We start from the raw sequence: 16,925 nt of genomic DNA, 5'->3' as shown, positions 1-16,925 counted from the left end.
AATTTGTGATTTGTTTCAAGAATTAAGCAAAAGCTTTATTTTTTGGAGGACCGCGTTTTTCTCGCTTTTACCGTGAAAGGCTTCTCATGCAAAAGACAATTGTCCTGGCATTTATGGTGATGCTGTGAAATGCAGAGGGAAAGTTGTCTTGAGGCTAACTCAGTGTGAAATGCAGCAGGGCTAGTGACTGCCTTTATCACAAATTCTGGGCAAGGCACTGATGCTGAGAACCTATATTTACATTTACCTTTCATTTCTGAGGCAAGTGGAATGTAGCACAAAGGCCTTAATTTCTTTGTGCTCCTGTTCCTCATTTTTTCTTCTACTGTTATTTACTTACAGTGTTAGTCAGGTACTAATGCAGACTAGGGATCACTTTGAATCGAGTGGCATTAATGTATGTGCAAATTTTCATCAACAGGTCCTAAACCATTTTTGTTATTTGCAAATGGCCAAGATATCCGACAGATCGGTTTTGATGGAACAGATTATGCAAGTTTACTTGACTGGCAGATGGGAATAGTCTTAGCACTAGACTCTGACCCGGTGGAAAATAAGGTAAGGCATTAAAAATGAGAGGATTTTGAAGTGTTGCAAGGACAAATGGATTGGGCTTCCATGTGCCTTAACCTTTCTGCTGTCAGTGATCCAGATTACATGTTGATGCTGCTCATCGTTCTGTGGTCTGTCCAGGAGCACAACTGGTAAAGGATGCTAAATACTAGTTGAAGAATTTCACCCTTTACTTACCGAGTGAATGTGCTTTGCACATTGACATGGCTAGTTCACAGAGAATTTGGATTTCTAAATTCACTTCAGGCATGATTTCAATTTCAAAGAACTTTTGTGTGATTGATAGCTTTCTCCTAAGATTTCTGTACAGTTTTCTGGAAATATATTGTGGTTTGGTTTTTTTGGTTTGTTTTGGTTTTTCACTGGGTAGCTGTAAAAGCAGCAGTATCTTTTTTTTCCTGTACCTCCCATAAACCCTACTAAATGTAAGAGTAATCTTAACGAGAATTACTTCCCATGTCCTGTCATTGTTAAACAAAACTGTTGAACACTCGCTGGTTTATCGCTCTTATGAAAGATACTGCTCATATTACAAGTTATTGCTGTTGAAAACAGGAGTCTTCTCTGCGTAAAGAGCCATTTGTGTGGCCGCATCCCAGTGCTCTACTCCTTGCATGCAGAGTTTGAAAGAATAGGACTTCAGCTGTGCTTTGCTAAACTTTCTCTGACAGATAGCTGTTTTTTCCCATGGTGAGACTTATTTGCACTGTAGAAGTTACAAAAAGATACCGGATGGTACAGTGAAAGCTGATGAGGAGCTCGGTTAAGTTACTGGAAAAGTCTCAAGGCCTGTATGAACACAGCTAAACAAATGAGACTGTTACCAGATCCGCGCTACAGGAGAATCGTTTCAGGCGCTGCTGGAACATCGCCACTTGCTCCTGAAATAGGGCCCTGCTGTGGAACTAGCAGTTGTTCTGTGCTGTGCCGAACGTAGAACAGCTGCACCGGTGACACTGGGCGCGCACCTGTCCCACTCCTGCAGGGAGCTGTGCAGGACGGTGGCGAGGGCACCCGCGGTGGGCCAGCCAGGCTGCCTGCCTGCAGCGGTCTGGTCCTGGCAGCACAGAACTGGGGTGCGAGGTGAATTAGCCCAGAATCACTCCGTGCTCCCATGGCAACTGAATTTGCTGGTTTAATAGTAGAGGCCTCTCTCCTGCTTTGTTCAGTCTTATGGTTAGCATGCAAACCAAGTTATTTGTTTTGTTATTACCAGCTGCAAAGAAAGCCTCTGCATTGTTTTGCATATGCTTCTGCCATGCAGAGTTTGGCTCCCTCTGGATGTGAAATACCAGACAATTTTTCTTCCTATTCTTGGAAAACATAAACTTTGTTTCCCCACCAGCAAAGAACTTTTATTTTGACCCAAACCAGAGATGCCTCTTCTGGAAATGTTAGAGCCCTAAACAATAGACAACTGGTAAAGAAATAAGTGCAGGTTGAAAGAGTTAAAAAATAGAAGCAAATTATATAAATCCTTTTACTTTCCCAGCTCCTTGACACATATACCACTCTCTTCTCCCTGCTCCTCCCTTTTTAAACTGAGCAGTCAGTGAAATGATAACATGCTTCTTTTTGCCTACTCCTACTTTCGCTTCCTCAACTGTGCTTCATGTGAGGTAGCTGCTCGCTGAAACAAAACCACAGGATATTCAGAGGGCTGTATATAGGGCAACCAGGATTTACAGCTAAGCACAAGCTGCCCGTGGAAGTCATCCTGGTTGAAGGATAAGTGCTTTTTTATTTGATCAGGGATCACAGGTTACCTATGCAGCTTTTTGTGAATAAGCAGTTTAGGGAACTTTCAAGATTAAAAAGTTATTTTAGAAGTGGAACTATTAGACAAGGGAAATAGAGCAGAAAGTGAGATAAGAACTAATAACACCTTATCTGTTATTTCTTCACAGATTTACTTTGCCCACACTGCCTTGAAATGGATAGAACGAGCTAATCTGGATGGCTCAAATCGTGAAAAAGTTATTCATGAAGCTATAGATATACCTGAAGGCCTTGCTGTGGACTGGATTAACCGTAAATTGTATTGGACAGACAGAGGGTACATGCTCCATAGTGCATTTATGTTGAAGCATGCCGTAAAATATTTGGAATAAATGATTGGTGATACAGAAATAGCTGAGATACCACTCTAAATTCAGTAATGCTTCACATTCTGATTGGGTAGCTGTAATCTCAAGTATATACAGTTGGAAGGTTTTTTTAAAATTGAAATGCTGAAAGTTCATTTTGAGTCTGATATGGTATTTTTATCTTTGTCTTTCCAAGAAGCAAGGTTTGGACTCGGTTTCAAGGAATCCAAAGCATGTACTGACACATATATGTATGTGCGCACATGCATGTGAATATATATGTATACACTTGTATTTATATAAATACACTGCATGTATAGGTGTATCTATCTATATACACACACACACACACACATATATATATATATATAAAAGTGAGTATTACTGCACTGAGTACATCTTGGGCAGAAGTCAGCACTGTTGACAGCTACCATCATGCCCCTTTAAGCTAACAGAGAGGTTTTATCAATTACCTCTGACAAAACAGGAATGACCACTGTAGACAATATAACTTTGCATTTCAGCTGATACCTAAACTTACATGCAGAGAGAAACAAAATTGACCTTCGGTGAAAAGGCAGTGTTGGATCAGAACACATAATGAAGACTTCTTAAAGACCAGTCATAATGTTTCAGTATGACCCATAATTTATTAGTCAGTAAAAAGTGGTTTTCAATGTCCAGGTCACCATCCCTCTCCCTTTTAAATATGCTGCTAGTCCACTTCCTTGCTATCAGCTACAATCTTGTATACATGGTTGTTCTGTACAAATATGCCCATGTTTCTTGTGAAATGGGAAACTGTGGTGCTTGTCTCTGGAACACAAGAGTCAAGGGTGAAGCTGTGAATTTGTATGTGCCACTTTATTCTTACTCACTGCATTTACCTATTGGTATTCCACATTTACATGACTATGTTTCTCCTTCCATCTCTGTATGGCCTTTCTTTGCAGGCTCGGATAGGCATGGAAGGCTGTAGGCTTGCTTTCAGGTAGAGGCTGGTATTGGTTTGGTAAGGTGAAGTTTGTAGCAATAAGTACATTTTTCTGGAAAAAAGTCCGATTGGGAGACTGGTGATGTAGATTCTATACTTCACACTACCATAGATTTTATGAGTGATCATAAGGACCTTAGCTTCATTCTTTCCTGTAAAGTAGATATAATACGTAAAATGCTTGGTGATTTCTGGATGAAAAATGCTATCTAAAAGTACTGTTTTAAAAAAATCTGAATCCATTGCATAATGCCATTCAGTTAGGAGCTTGTTTTCCTCCTGAAGCCCTTTAAAGCTAATGTTTCTCTCTTAGTGATCATACTTCCAACTCATTATTTACCCAAAAAGAGAGAACTTCATGTCTCCTGCAGAGCAGCAGGTATTTTATCATCGTGCCCTGGACCAGATAATGAGGCTGTAACGTGAATTACTTGTTGATAAAACAGCTAGACATCCCACATCAGCAGGATTATTTCCTGTCACTGTAAAGTTATTTATTACAGTTTTGTGCTAAACTAAAGCAATGCAAAAACTTAGTAGATTCTGCCTGAGAAGGTAATTAAAGAGATAGCAGGGAGGACCTAACAGTGCTCTGTGTGTTGCAGGAAGGCATGCCTGGAAAGGAGCAATCTGAATGGAATGCAAAGAAAAATGATCATCTGGGAGGATATCTCCCAGCCCCGAGGGATTGCCATTCACCCATTTGCTAAGTAAGGAGTGATAAATGCAGTTAACTGTGTAATTCCTGGGGAGGATTTTAAAAATGAGCATGCCAGCCTTGTCCTTTTGGCAGTCAAAAAGTGCATTATGCTCATGTTAGGATAGTCATTGCTTTGCAGAGTTGTGTGAAATACAATTTTTTATTACTGGCTTTCCTTTGTGAGTTGGGATGTGTTCATTTCTCATACAGATGTTAAAAAATACCAGAAACATTAACGATACTGTATACAGTTTAAGCTAAAGAAAGGTAAGAGCAACTGAAGTCACCCTGACAGCTGTAAGCACCACACTGTAAACTTTGATGGTTCCATATCTATTAGTATGATGAAGGTAGTCACTTTTAACCAATGGTGCTTGCAGATGATTTTTTGGGGCTGTGTTTCAGTTTCTGTGGGAACTAAACCAAATCTATTGTTGTAGAGATTTGTTGATTTAAATGCACCTTATATCTTCTTACCGAGTGCTAAGATGATCATGGGAGTTTTGGATGTTTAAATTCTTGATGAAATTCTGGCCATTTTAATCAATGGCAAAGCCCTATTGATTTCAGTCAATATGCCTGTAAGTAGGATGATTTTAAAGCTGTTGATTTTTATATTTTTTTTGGATGCTCATATCCTGCTATGACTAAGTACTGATGAATGAAGCAGAGTTGAGGAAGGTGTTTTGTTAGCTTCACTCTGGACATAAAAGACTGAAAGCATTTTTCAGCACAAGTTGAGTGTGGTAGATACATTTTGCAGGAAAACTTTTAAGAACAGGTAGATTCATGGAGATTACTTATTAGAATTGTTGGTAGACTCAAAGGTGACAAGGGGAAAGGGAGCGGGGAACGTCACTAAAGCCTTCCTTAATAGAAGGTTAATGGTGAAAGGAGGAACAGATATTATAGCAATGTCCATAATTGTAAAGTCCATATTAAAGAGGGATCTGAGACACAATTAAGCCTATTGAAAATAATGATCCCTGCATTTGCTACAGAAAAACTTCTCATGTAAATAAAGCTAAGTGAGTCTGTGGGTTATTTCAGTAACCCTGACAGAGGCAGCTGATGCCTGGGATTACTGGAGTCCAAACTTCAGAAGTAATTTGTGGTTTTGGATATCCCCATTTTGAGCTGCCATCTAGCACTGTCTGTTCATGGAAAAAAAGTATGCACTCAGTGAGTAACACAGGACTCCAGGGGGAGACCGTGAGAATCATGATTTTATTAGAAGAAGAGAAGAGGCTGGGCCTGATACTGGTTTATTTTTTAAAACTGAAATAACCTGAGCACTCTTGCTTGTTTCCCGTGGGTGGTAGGTAATTTTGGTTCCATTTGTGCATTGTTCCACCCTTGTTTAGACAAGGGGCTGGCTAATGCATTGTCTTCTGTTGTCTGGGTTTGCTAAACTGCTATCAGCAGACATGTAGAAAACACAAAAAGCAGATATGAAGAGTTGGCAGTTAGCATAGGTGGGAGATGTTTTTCAAAGGTTTTGTGCCAATGGAGTGGGGATTCTGCATAAATCCCAGTGTAATCACCTGGAGTCTTATGGCAAGTGTGAAAAGATCAGCAGCTAATATATTTGCTTGAAGCATGCACTTTTTCTCATGGGCCACAGGCCTGTATTGCTCTGATCTGATCTTTCTGCTTTGAAAGAACTCCATGGAGAGGAGGACAAACATTTACTTACTGACTTCCTGTATGTGTTTTGTTTTCTAAAGGAGATTATTCTGGACTGACCTGGGGGTCAATCCCCGGATTGACAGCTCTTCATTAGAAGGCATCGATCGCCAGGTTATAGCCAGCACTGGTCTGGTGTGGCCCAGTGGAATAGCTCTCGACTACGTAGCCAACAAGGTGTATTGGTGTGATGCTAAGCAGTCAGTGGTTGAGAGCGCAAACCTGGATGGTTCTGGTCGCCGAATTCTTGCACAGAATGATGTAGGTGAGGCTTTGGGGTTGATAATTACCTACTGCTGCTTGTCAGTGTGTATCTGCATATGTGCATGTGAATTACTAGCCAGTGGCTGTGCTGTATATCCTATGCAACTGTGGTGAGGTTAATGGCATCACTTAGTTCTTCATTCTGTTACCCAGTTGACTTTTATTTATTCATTTTAGCAAAACAACACCTTTTAAACACTCTCTGCTTTTACTAATCAGCCCCTCTGCATTGTACAGAGAACTTCTCTGCCTTCACAGAAAAATGAAAAGAAGAAAAAAGTTAAAAATATAGTTTGCTTGTTCAATGCATGGCTGCTTGGTGTAATTCAGGTTTTGATGTGCTTATTACACCAGTGACTTATACTGATGTAAGCTGGATATTAATCTGGATATCTTGGCCATTACAGTCCTTGAGCAACAAACCTGCATCTGCACAGTGTTGAACACCAGGATGGTTCTAAATACACAGTAGACACTGAATGGAAAAATTATTTACGAAATATGTTGGTATTTGTTATGGCTGAGATTTCTGTTGTTGATACATAGCTGTGTTGTTTGACACATTGCTGTGTTGTTCTGGAGCAAGGGAACAGAAATATCAGCAATGAGGAACTGATGTCCCACATCTGAAGTAAACCATGTGTTTAAGAATCTTGTTCATGGCAAATTATTTCTGGAGAGGGCAATTCCCTTTGTGCATGGTATCTCTATGGGGACCATTTTGTAGGTGTGCATACAAGTCATGGGCAGAATGAGGAGTCTTGGCTAAATACCATGACTGCCATGGATAAAGACTTTACTGTCACTCTGTTAAGAAGCTGCTGTTCTAGTCTGTGCACTGAGAAGGCTTGCGTTCATCTCCTAAACCAGATCCCCTCCAGCTTGTTTGAAGGTTCCTAGAGTGAGGTTTTGGAGGGAGCAGTGTTCTCCAGTTCATAAGGCATCAAAAGCCCTGAGCAGAGTGACCTCCCAGCATCCCTCTCTTTCCTCCTGCTGCATGTATTCTGCTGTACGCTCCACCTTGCAACTGATCTGTGAAGGACAACCTTGAAGGCTGTTGAAAGTTTCACTTTGTTTCTCCACAAGGAATGAGACACTGTCTTATGGGGAGAAAACAGAGGAGAGCTAGGAGTGCTGGGTATGGGAAAGAAGGTGGGCTTGGAGCAGTGATACGGCTGATTGGAGCTGGAAAAAAAGGATATCAACATCTGCATGGAAAGAAGTGAAAGAGATGAAGTGCAGACCCGTAGGGGTATGATTTGAGAGAGGCAGAGAGCCTTGATATCCTGATGTTTTGCTAATGCTGTTAGTGAGACCAGAATTCAGCTTCTGTCCTTGCACAGCTGTACACTGGAGAACAGGCAAGTGGCACCGCTTCACAGGCGTTGTGCTGTAACATGATTTTTTTTTATTATTACAGCAGCTCCCTCTAGTGCCCCTGTACTGAGAATTCATTCAGTATAGCTGCATGCAAAATAGGTAAAATTATTTCTGCTCTTCTGCTAACCCCATTTTCAACTGTAAGTAAAACAGCCTGTAAGCACCTGCTCAAGGCAATGAACAACATAACCATTCCTTTTGTTTATGCAGTGGGTTGGGTTTGCACTGTTATGGAAAGGGTTCATGTGATTATTTATTTTTCTGTTCCCGCTATCTTCATTGATGGCACTGCACTTCTATTTTTAATCCTCAATGTATTTATAAGTTAAGAGGTTAAGGGATTGCTGGTCAAAGCAGGGTGTTGTTTGTTGGTAGTGCATGCTATAGATCCTAAAACTGTGAGTAAATGTTTGGATGGGGACAGTATCTTGATCTTGGGCGAGTTGCTCAAATTTAATGGAAAGAATAACTAAGAACCACACCCAGCAATTAATCTTGGTTCAGTGGAGGTAGTGAAGTGCTAGCAGAGTAACAATATGCTCTTCAACTTTACACTTAAGAACTCTTAAACTGTGTCTTAGAAATTTTCTTATGTAGGAGTGGTTTTTTTCAGTTTATTTGTGATGTTTATTTAAGATATACCAACACATACTCCTTCTCCAAGGTTGTAATTTATCTGTTGTTTTGTTTGCTTGGCTTTGATTTTTTTTTTTTAGTCTTTTTTTTTTTTTTTTTTTTTAAACTAATACCTTTTGCTATCCCAATTTCATTACTGAAATCAAACATGACCTAGTTGAGGTCTACATCAAAATCACAGATCATAAAAGCATGTGATTCCAAACATACCTTTCAGAGGAGCTCAGACTGCAGTGGTACAAAGTGAGGTGCATATTCAGACTGTGAGTAAGGACCAGGACAAAGCAAATCTCCTTCAGCCAGGAAGCACACACTCTGAAACCCAGGGGACATCCGTGGAAAATTAGTATGTGTTCTCACCTTGCATTGCAAAAAGCTTGTCCAAAGGCTATCTTGAAAGCAGGAGTTTTCTAAACATATAGAAAGAATTCGTAGTCCCATATGGACTAATGGCAATTTTCTATTATGAGAGAGATATTAGAAAGAGTCATTTTGCAAAGATCTTTATATCTGTAAGTATGTCTACCTTTATATAAGAAAGTGTCCTTTGGATTCTGAATGTCTGATCTTCTCTCTGGAAGTCAAACTAGGGATCTGAGTTTTCCTGGTGCAGATAATGAGCTTTCAAGGAAAAACTGCTGTGCTCTCCACTTGGGGTGGAATTTCTCTTACCTACTGTTAGTCATGTAAGTGTTAGGTGCCTGCTCTAAACTGGAGTCTGGGTTCCTCTTCTAATCAGTGAAAAGAGAGGAAGCTGTCTGGATGATCTATTGCATCCTGTGGGTTGTGTTAGCTGTTACTATTAGTTAGCTGGCTAACAGACAGTGTCTACACAGTCTACTGCTGCTAGTTGGCTGAAGTAAGGAAAATTAATTCCCCTCTTGAATTTTGCACTGTGAGGAATTGGCTAGTGAATGTCTGTACGTGTTTATATGTATGTGTGGACCACACTGCATTGCACTTGTGTCTACTTTTGGCACTTGCAGAGATCACACACTGGCTTTGGGGTCCTATCATGACTCAGTGGCTATAGTGTCTGTAACTCCTGGGCTGCCCCATGCTGGTGCACTTATGCAAGATGACACATGCCATGAGTTCCTCTCCTCCCTCTTACGTGAAGACTGCAACAGGAGCTGTGTACCTCAGCAACTCTGTGCTGGGCCACTTACTGACAGAGGAGGAAGGCACTCCACTTCTGAAAAGCTGGTCCCAATGTTACTTCAAGAAATGGTAATGTCTGAGGTAGAAGCATCTTGTGAACTTGATCTGGTCGGAGGTCACCAGCAGTATAGAGACTGTACTGGGCCAGGCAGGCGCCATAGCTTCCCCTGCTAAGAGCATAAGTAACATGTGCCCATGTCTCCCCACGAGACATCATAGTGGAGAAGTGGCTATGGCTGTGCCACTGTGTTAGAAGTAGATCTGTATGCAGAGACTGCTTTTGTTTATGTGGTTTCTTGTGTGTATTCTGCAGATGTGGAAATGAGAAATCTAATTTCTTTGTAGGCCATCCTTTTGATGTAGCAGTGTTTGAGGATCACCTTTGGTTTTCTGACTGGGCTAGGCCATCACTAATGAGGGTGGACAAGAAGACCGGCCAAAACAGGGTACGTCTTCGAGGCAGCATGCTGAGACCCTCATCAATGGTTGTAGTTCATCCTTTGGCGAAACCAGGTATACTGCAAAAATTAAGCAGTCATTCCCTTCTAGCTTCCTCTTGTTCACTGATACTAGTATAATAAATGCCCTTGGGGAGAGGATTATCTTCTCAGAAATAGACTCTTTAAAAAAGGCCTTGCATAGACAGACTGGCATTTATTGAAAGCATCATCTGGGCATGTGTACAAGGAATGCTAACAGATTTTGTATATTTATGATCATGCTCAAGAATAGATGCTGGTCAATTGCCACAAAGCTACCATGGTCTTCTAATTCCTATTTATCCTGGTTTATTAGCACCCCTCCTCCACACAAATAATAACAACATGAAGAAAGATTTTGTAAGATTTATTAGTTTTGGATCAAATACTTTGATATTCTGTTGGAAACAATCTCTTTTTAAGCAGAAAAAAGTAATTCAATATACCAGGATTGAGAGAAGGTAATCACAGTCTCCCTATGCTCTTGTAATGTTCTTTCAGAGAATGCTGAGACTCTAAAGGAGAAATAATAAAGGAATTTAAAAAAACCGCAACCCTCCCCCCCCCCCCCCAATTGATACATTTATTAGATAAAAAGTATGCTAAACTTCTTTCCCGCCAGAGGCTAGATGATAGTATCTATGCTTTACCATATGCACCTGTTTTTAATTTAAAAAATGATGTTCTAGTTTTTGTCAGTCCTTATTCTTTTTCCAACTGCTTCAACTCTGCACAGCTAAAAGGAGATGTTGACTGAAAAAGCAGCTTGTTAAGCTGCCTGTTTTTCTGCATTAGGGACAAATCCTTGCTTTTATGAGAATGGAGGCTGTGATCAGATCTGTGAAAACAATTTTGGAGTTGCCCATTGCATGTGCCATCCAGGATTTGTGAAAACTCAAGATGGAAAAACCTGTCATGCTCTGGATGCTTCCAACACAACAGCAGGTAAAATCTTCCAGTTCTGAAAAAGACCCTCCTCAAACCCTTAAGGATCCTGACAGATAACGTTGGAAAATACTCACCTTGCTCTACATAATGAATGATGGTTTCTCTGAGGAATGAAGACACTGGTGTGCTGTCCTGGGACAATAACATGTTGTCTGACCATTGTAGTTTTTCCCTTGGCATATTAACAGTAAGAGAGATGTGTGCAGTGCTGACAAGTATTATGAGCAATGAGTTTTATTCCTTGTCTTTTGTATTTCAGAAAACCCACCAGTGAGTGTTTTTAGGAATAATTTGACACCAGAAACAGGCTAGTCTGGGAGGGTACTGATGTTTATTTTAAAAGAAAACCCCCATGATTATTGGAAAGTAGACAAGTGATAAAAAAATCAGAAAGTTAGTTCAGTAGATTTAAGGAATCTGTATCACTTTTCTCTTGTCTTTTTCAGGAAGCGTCTCTGTGCACAAGGAAGTAGTGCCAATGCCAACACCAGAGACCGTGCTGCAGAGCACACAAAGCACTGGGATAGTCAAGAATATGGACAGTGGGGAAAAGCAGAAAACCAACGTTTTGTTGATGGCTGAAATCATGGTATCAGGTAGAGTCTGATGACTGTCTTCCTTCTGTTTACTGTGAGGTTCTGAACAGGTTTATAGAGCAGAATGAAACCATAAACCTTAAAGGAAGAAAGGCTCGTTGTCAAGACTGGTGGCATTCATGCTCTTAACCCTCTTGCAAGAAGTTGGGTCTATGCAATTATACCATGTAGGACTGCTTTTTTTTTTCTTTGTCTCCATATTCCTTTGCTATGTCAACAAACTTGTTAAGATTATCCAGGTCTAAAGAACAAATGTTTCTCATTTGGAACACTTGTGAACGTCTCTCCCTTAGATTTTATAAGTGTATTACGTTCCTCTGAACAAAATTGCAATAAAACCTTTGGATCTTACATATGTTTGATGACACTAGATCATTAAATTGTACAATAGGTTTTGCATACAATATTCAAAAATCCTGATAATAAATGACACTTCAACTCCACCTAGAGAAAGACAGCTTTAATGATTGTATTGGCTTGTCATCATTAACCCTGGAGAGCTTTGTTTCACACTTTGTCCATAGTTCTGGTTTTCTTGTTAGTTTTCTGGTTGGTTGTTTTGGTGGGGTTTTTTTACATACAGTACCTCCTTTGATCTGTCCAAATGCATCTAGTGTTGTTTTTGGTTTTGTTTATGCTATAGATCAAGATGACTGTACTGCACTAGAATGTGGTGTCAATGCACAGTGTGTTTTGCTGGAAGATGGTGCTGTGTGCCAGTGTTTGAAAGGATTTACCAGGAAGGGGAAATCATGCTATGGTAATAAAAGATATTAACACAACCTTCTGAAAAACTGTAGATTGGGGGAGAGGAAGAAAATCTATCTTTTCTCACACTGACAGCTCTGCTGTGTGAGCCATCACAGAAAGGTCAATGGTATTGCTTATTATGAGCAGAGAGCATGTGAGATGAAATGGCTAATTATCGCATGCCTGATTTTCCCCTGAGTCATGTGTTAATCCTATTAATATTAACAAGCAATAATGGGGATAATAGGAATAAAATCATAATGTATTTGTTTGTAAAAAATTGTAAAAATAAAACCTCAGTCCATAGACTTGATAGTTGATGTGTAATTTAGAAGTACATATTAAGGAATCTCTTAAAAATTAGTATTCCTGATGTAATATTCCTATAAAAGTGTTGCTCTTGTTTCTTTCTAGAACCATAAAGAGACTAACAATGAGACAACACATTGCTCACAGTGGTCTTTAAGTTTTTGGACTTGCATACAACATAAATGGAAGCACTTTGTTCGCTCATAAAGGCCAGGACATGAAGGCATTAGAAACAGAACAATTTACCATTTGGTCACTAAGCATGAAAACTCACAGGAGTCTATGTTTCTATGGAAAGAAAAAAAAAAAAAGGAAGATGAAATGAATGTAATTTTTTTTTTTATTGTGGTACCTTTTTTTTAAAGATCATGTGTTCTTTTTCAAAACAAAGTTTTTCTCTGAGTAGGGTTTAAAAATATGCCAATTTTAAATAGGATCATTGCCTCCAAAGGGGATATTTTTTTGAAACAACTGGTATTTGTGCAATCTACAGATCTCCAGTTGAAAGTAACTGGCTGACTGTCTTAGACTCTTTAGAACATACCCATCAAATTTCATACCAAGAAAAGACCACAAAGCCCTTCTCTTCCCATTTGCTTCAGATGCACACAAATGACAAGTGACAGCATAGTCTGAGGGAGATTCATGATGTAGACATTTCTTTTTATCGATTTACCTGATGGTTTCATGACTCGTGTCCCATCTCTTTGTTTTGTCTCACAGATGTTGATGAGTGTGCTGTAAATATGGACCACTGTAATCGAAATGTGTCGGACTGTATCAATACGGAAGGGGGGTATGTCTGTAAATGTCTGGAGGGCTACACTGGAGATGGAGTCCATTGCTACGGTACAGACATGTGTGAGGGCTGTGCTGTGTCTGGAAGGCTGGGGCCGGCTGAAAGAGCAAGAGACATGTCTTATGATTTGGGCTAGCTTTGCATCAAGGTGTGAAGTTGTCAGATGAACTGTTCTGGTTCTTTTTGAAAAATCTGGTAGGGACACGGATCCTAACAGTGGTTCCCACAGACAGTTGACATTTATAATTTCTTCCTTTTTGATTCTTTCCTTCCTGTTTGAAGTGTGGCAACCTCAGCTAGTGATCAATATGCAAAGCCTGTAGTCAGTGAATACCTCCTCTCAGTGTTTGCACTCTTTTTAGTAGCTACAGCAGGAGAGAGAGGAAGAGTGAAGGGGAGGAGGGAAGTGGAGGTGAAGCAGTAGAGCTGTATTGGAAATCGTTGCCATGAATATAAACGAAAGCAGGAATTGAGTGTGTCATAATACTCATCAAATAATTCCAGGCCTGTTTAATAGGCATGAGGTTCAAGGTGTTGACACTGACAGCTTGAGTACATTTAGAGTCTTGTTAATAATCAGACCCACTGATTTTCCCATCCAGCTCTAATGCCAGGTCTTTAGTTCATTCTCTACATTTCTTAATTTTTTAATCCATTTTAGCAGTAAATGTGAAGGACCAGGAAGATTTTTTTCCCCCCAGTATTTGACTAGCCCACAGTTTGTTCAGAGCTTTATGAAAGTCTTGGCTTCTCCTTTGTCCTTTTCTTTTTCCTTTCTTCTTATAACTTAAATCAAAGTCCATTAAATTTGACCCAATTCTTATGTAGTCTTTACTGGACTTTGGTTCCTCAATACAGATAAGGATGACTGAAAAATTAAGAACAATATCATTATTATGGGCATGTTGTATTGCTGAAATCACATTTATTGGAATAGTTTTGCTCCTGTATTTTTGCTTTTAAAAGTGCTCTGAATTTTCTAGACTGTTTTGGGCCAGATTCTGTAGGAAAAAAATTACTGTAGAAAAAGTCTCAGTGGTTTAAGCAATCATTTCACACAAATTGGGATGGTTGATCTGTGATTTTGTTTCTCCAAAGTATTCTGCTGACAGTTCACAAAATGAATCAGAGGCTCCCAAACTCTGGTATGTGAACCCTTTTGAAGTTCCCACCTTTGAGGGGGATGCTTTGGTACTTGGCAGGTGACACCTGGGGGCAGTGTGCCAGCCTGGCAGGAGCTGCCGCTGTGGCCTGTGCTAGAGAAGGTGTGGAGGCAGGGTTAGGATGTGCAGCAGGGTGTAAGTGAGAGGTATATGTGAGTCTAGCACAGCCTGGAAACTCTTGGAATAAAGGAGCCTCTTCATAGTAATTCAGAGGCTCACTTCATTGAAGTGTTTACATAGACTAGATAAACCTATAGGTTTCTAGACCCTTTCCTTCTGTCTAAACTTTTTGTTTCGGCTGGACCAAGGCAGGGTGGTATAGTGATTGGCAACTCCCCACTCCCGAAACCTTCTGCTGTCTTAATGCAAGAATGCCAACTGACAGCACTCTAGTGTACTCATCCAGGGTCCGCGTTATGTCTAGCAATGCCAGGAGAATGTGTCTAGTACAAAAAAGTCTTCTCTTCAACTCTACTGTACTCATTACATTTCATGGGGAGGCTTTTCCTTCCTTCTCCCTGTGGAGAGCTTCTGCAGCAGAGTACCATGCTTTGAGAGGCTGGGGAGGCTGTGATTACTTGGCATAGAAAGTATGATGGGTGCTTTTCCGATATATTTTCCATGAAGGCATATTTGCAGAGGGAAAGTCTTTGGGGTTTTTCCTCACTGCCAGGAGACTGCAAAGCTGCAACTGCTGCCCTTTTAACTGATGCTCTGAGGCATTTCATTCTTCTAACTGCAGACTGTTTGGGTGACAGATATTGATGAGTGCAAGATGGGAACACACACCTGTGGAGAGAACAGAACCTGCACAAATACAGAAGGAAACTTCACTTGCTCATGCCCTGAAGATGCTTCTGGAACTGGCATTGGTTGCAGTGAGTAAACTGAATGAGCAATTAAAATGAGGAGGCCCTTAACTAAGAACTGTGCTCTTGCATATGTAGTGATACCTGGAAATTGAGAAAACCCTGTATAGTGACATACTGGGCAGCTTGTGGATCCATTTAGCATTGCTTTAGGAGGCTGTTTTGAGGTGGGCTAAAGAGCCCAGATTTGAGTTTAGTTTGGAAGTACCTACACTAAGGTTCAATGCCAGTTTTTTTTTGTCTAAATGACACATCTATCTAATGGCCTTTACAATCAACAGCAAAAGTAAATGCTCCTTGGAGATAACATTTTTGGAGGTGATTTCAGTCTGTGTAATTTTTCAAACTCTCTGCCTTCTTTCCCTCTGCAGAAGGCTAGATCTGCACATAATGTAAGTCCCATTTAATTCTTCAGACTAAGCTAGTCTTTCAGATCCCATGGCTAATTTTTCAAAAGTACTCTGAAACTCTTGAGAAAATCTAGTTACCTATTTAATGAAGGGAGCTGCTGAAGGTTCAGCACTAGTGACTATCTGACCCTCATTTCAAAATGTGCCTTAACGTGACCGCAGCATTCTCTGAGAACATGGAGCTGGGTGACTCACCATTTTACTGTGTCAGCCCTCTGCATTGAGGTGAATTTTACTCCAGATCAAGTGATGGAGGAACACTCTATGGTTGTCACAGATCTGTTTCTGCAGAAAAACAGAAGGAAATGATGGCTTTTTAAAGTAGAACACCTATCAGGATCCTCATCCCCTTTTCAGTTACTTAAGCTTTCATGAGTTTCAGGTGTCACTCAGGAAATGATGATTTTAAATGATGCATGACTTGGAAGTAATGTTTTCTAGGTCCCTTAACTGTAAATCTGATCCCATGTCTTCATGGGTGTTAACACACTGTTTTAGTTCTTAGCCTAATAAGCTCTTTTAGCAAGCTGAAATTTTCCTTGCAGAAATCAGTGACACCTGAGGTTCACTAAAATCACTCATCCCTTTCCATTCAGGCTCTTTGTTGTGGCAGTTCTCCTGCAAATGAAATTTTAAAAACCAAATGTCATTGAAGGTCATGTTGCAATAAAACTAGTGTGAGTCATAAAACTGATCCCATAAATGTTTGAGAGTGATTAGGCACATTTCTGCTAAGCCATACTTCTAGAAATTCTTTGCCATGTAGATGTTTGGTTCTGACCTATAGATTTGCTGCAGCATCAATGTAGTCAAGAAAGCACTCCTTTTCTGTAGGGACATGTCTGCACCGTAGGTCATGCTGCACAGAGATAGTAGAACTACCTTTAAAACTAGCTAGTTTGGATATCTGTGTAGGTGACTGTGCAACTCAGAGCAGGCTACAGAGCCCTTTGAAGAATTGGGTCAACAGAGTTCCCTGCTTACCCAATGATGCTGTTATCTTTAACTGAGCTAGGCTGAAACAATAACAAATGTGATCTGCAGTCACACACAGATGCAATAAACTGGATGGCAGCAGAGTAGAAATAATCTGAGTAAGAATGGCAAGTTGTATGTGAAAA

General features: G+C 40.2%; 1 protein-coding gene across 5 annotated transcripts in view; it reads left to right on the top strand.

Annotated features, from left to right (window-relative positions):
• EGF (epidermal growth factor) overlaps positions 1-16,925 on the top strand; it is a 60,920-nt gene that overhangs the window by 29,337 nt on the left and 14,658 nt on the right. For all 5 annotated transcript variants that reach the window (XM_074905446.1, XM_074905448.1, XM_074905447.1 and 2 more), the window contains exons 11-20: positions 422-558; positions 2,481-2,629; positions 4,260-4,364; positions 6,082-6,305; positions 9,827-9,994; positions 10,756-10,905; positions 11,355-11,504; positions 12,148-12,264; positions 13,287-13,412; positions 15,284-15,403. In XM_074905446.1, the coding sequence (XP_074761547.1) occupies positions 422-558; positions 2,481-2,629; positions 4,260-4,364; positions 6,082-6,305; positions 9,827-9,994; positions 10,756-10,905; positions 11,355-11,504; positions 12,148-12,264; positions 13,287-13,412; positions 15,284-15,403 (1,446 nt within the window). The remainder of the gene's footprint in view (positions 1-421; positions 559-2,480; positions 2,630-4,259; positions 4,365-6,081; positions 6,306-9,826; positions 9,995-10,755; positions 10,906-11,354; positions 11,505-12,147; positions 12,265-13,286; positions 13,413-15,283; positions 15,404-16,925) is intronic.

This window comes from Athene noctua, chromosome 4 (genome assembly GCF_965140245.1).
Source record: "Athene noctua chromosome 4, bAthNoc1.hap1.1, whole genome shotgun sequence".
In the NCBI taxonomy this organism is placed as follows: domain Eukaryota; kingdom Metazoa; phylum Chordata; class Aves; order Strigiformes; family Strigidae; genus Athene; species Athene noctua.
The sequence above is the reverse complement of the archived record's forward strand: the minus strand, read 5'-3'. Positions and strand labels throughout refer to the sequence as shown.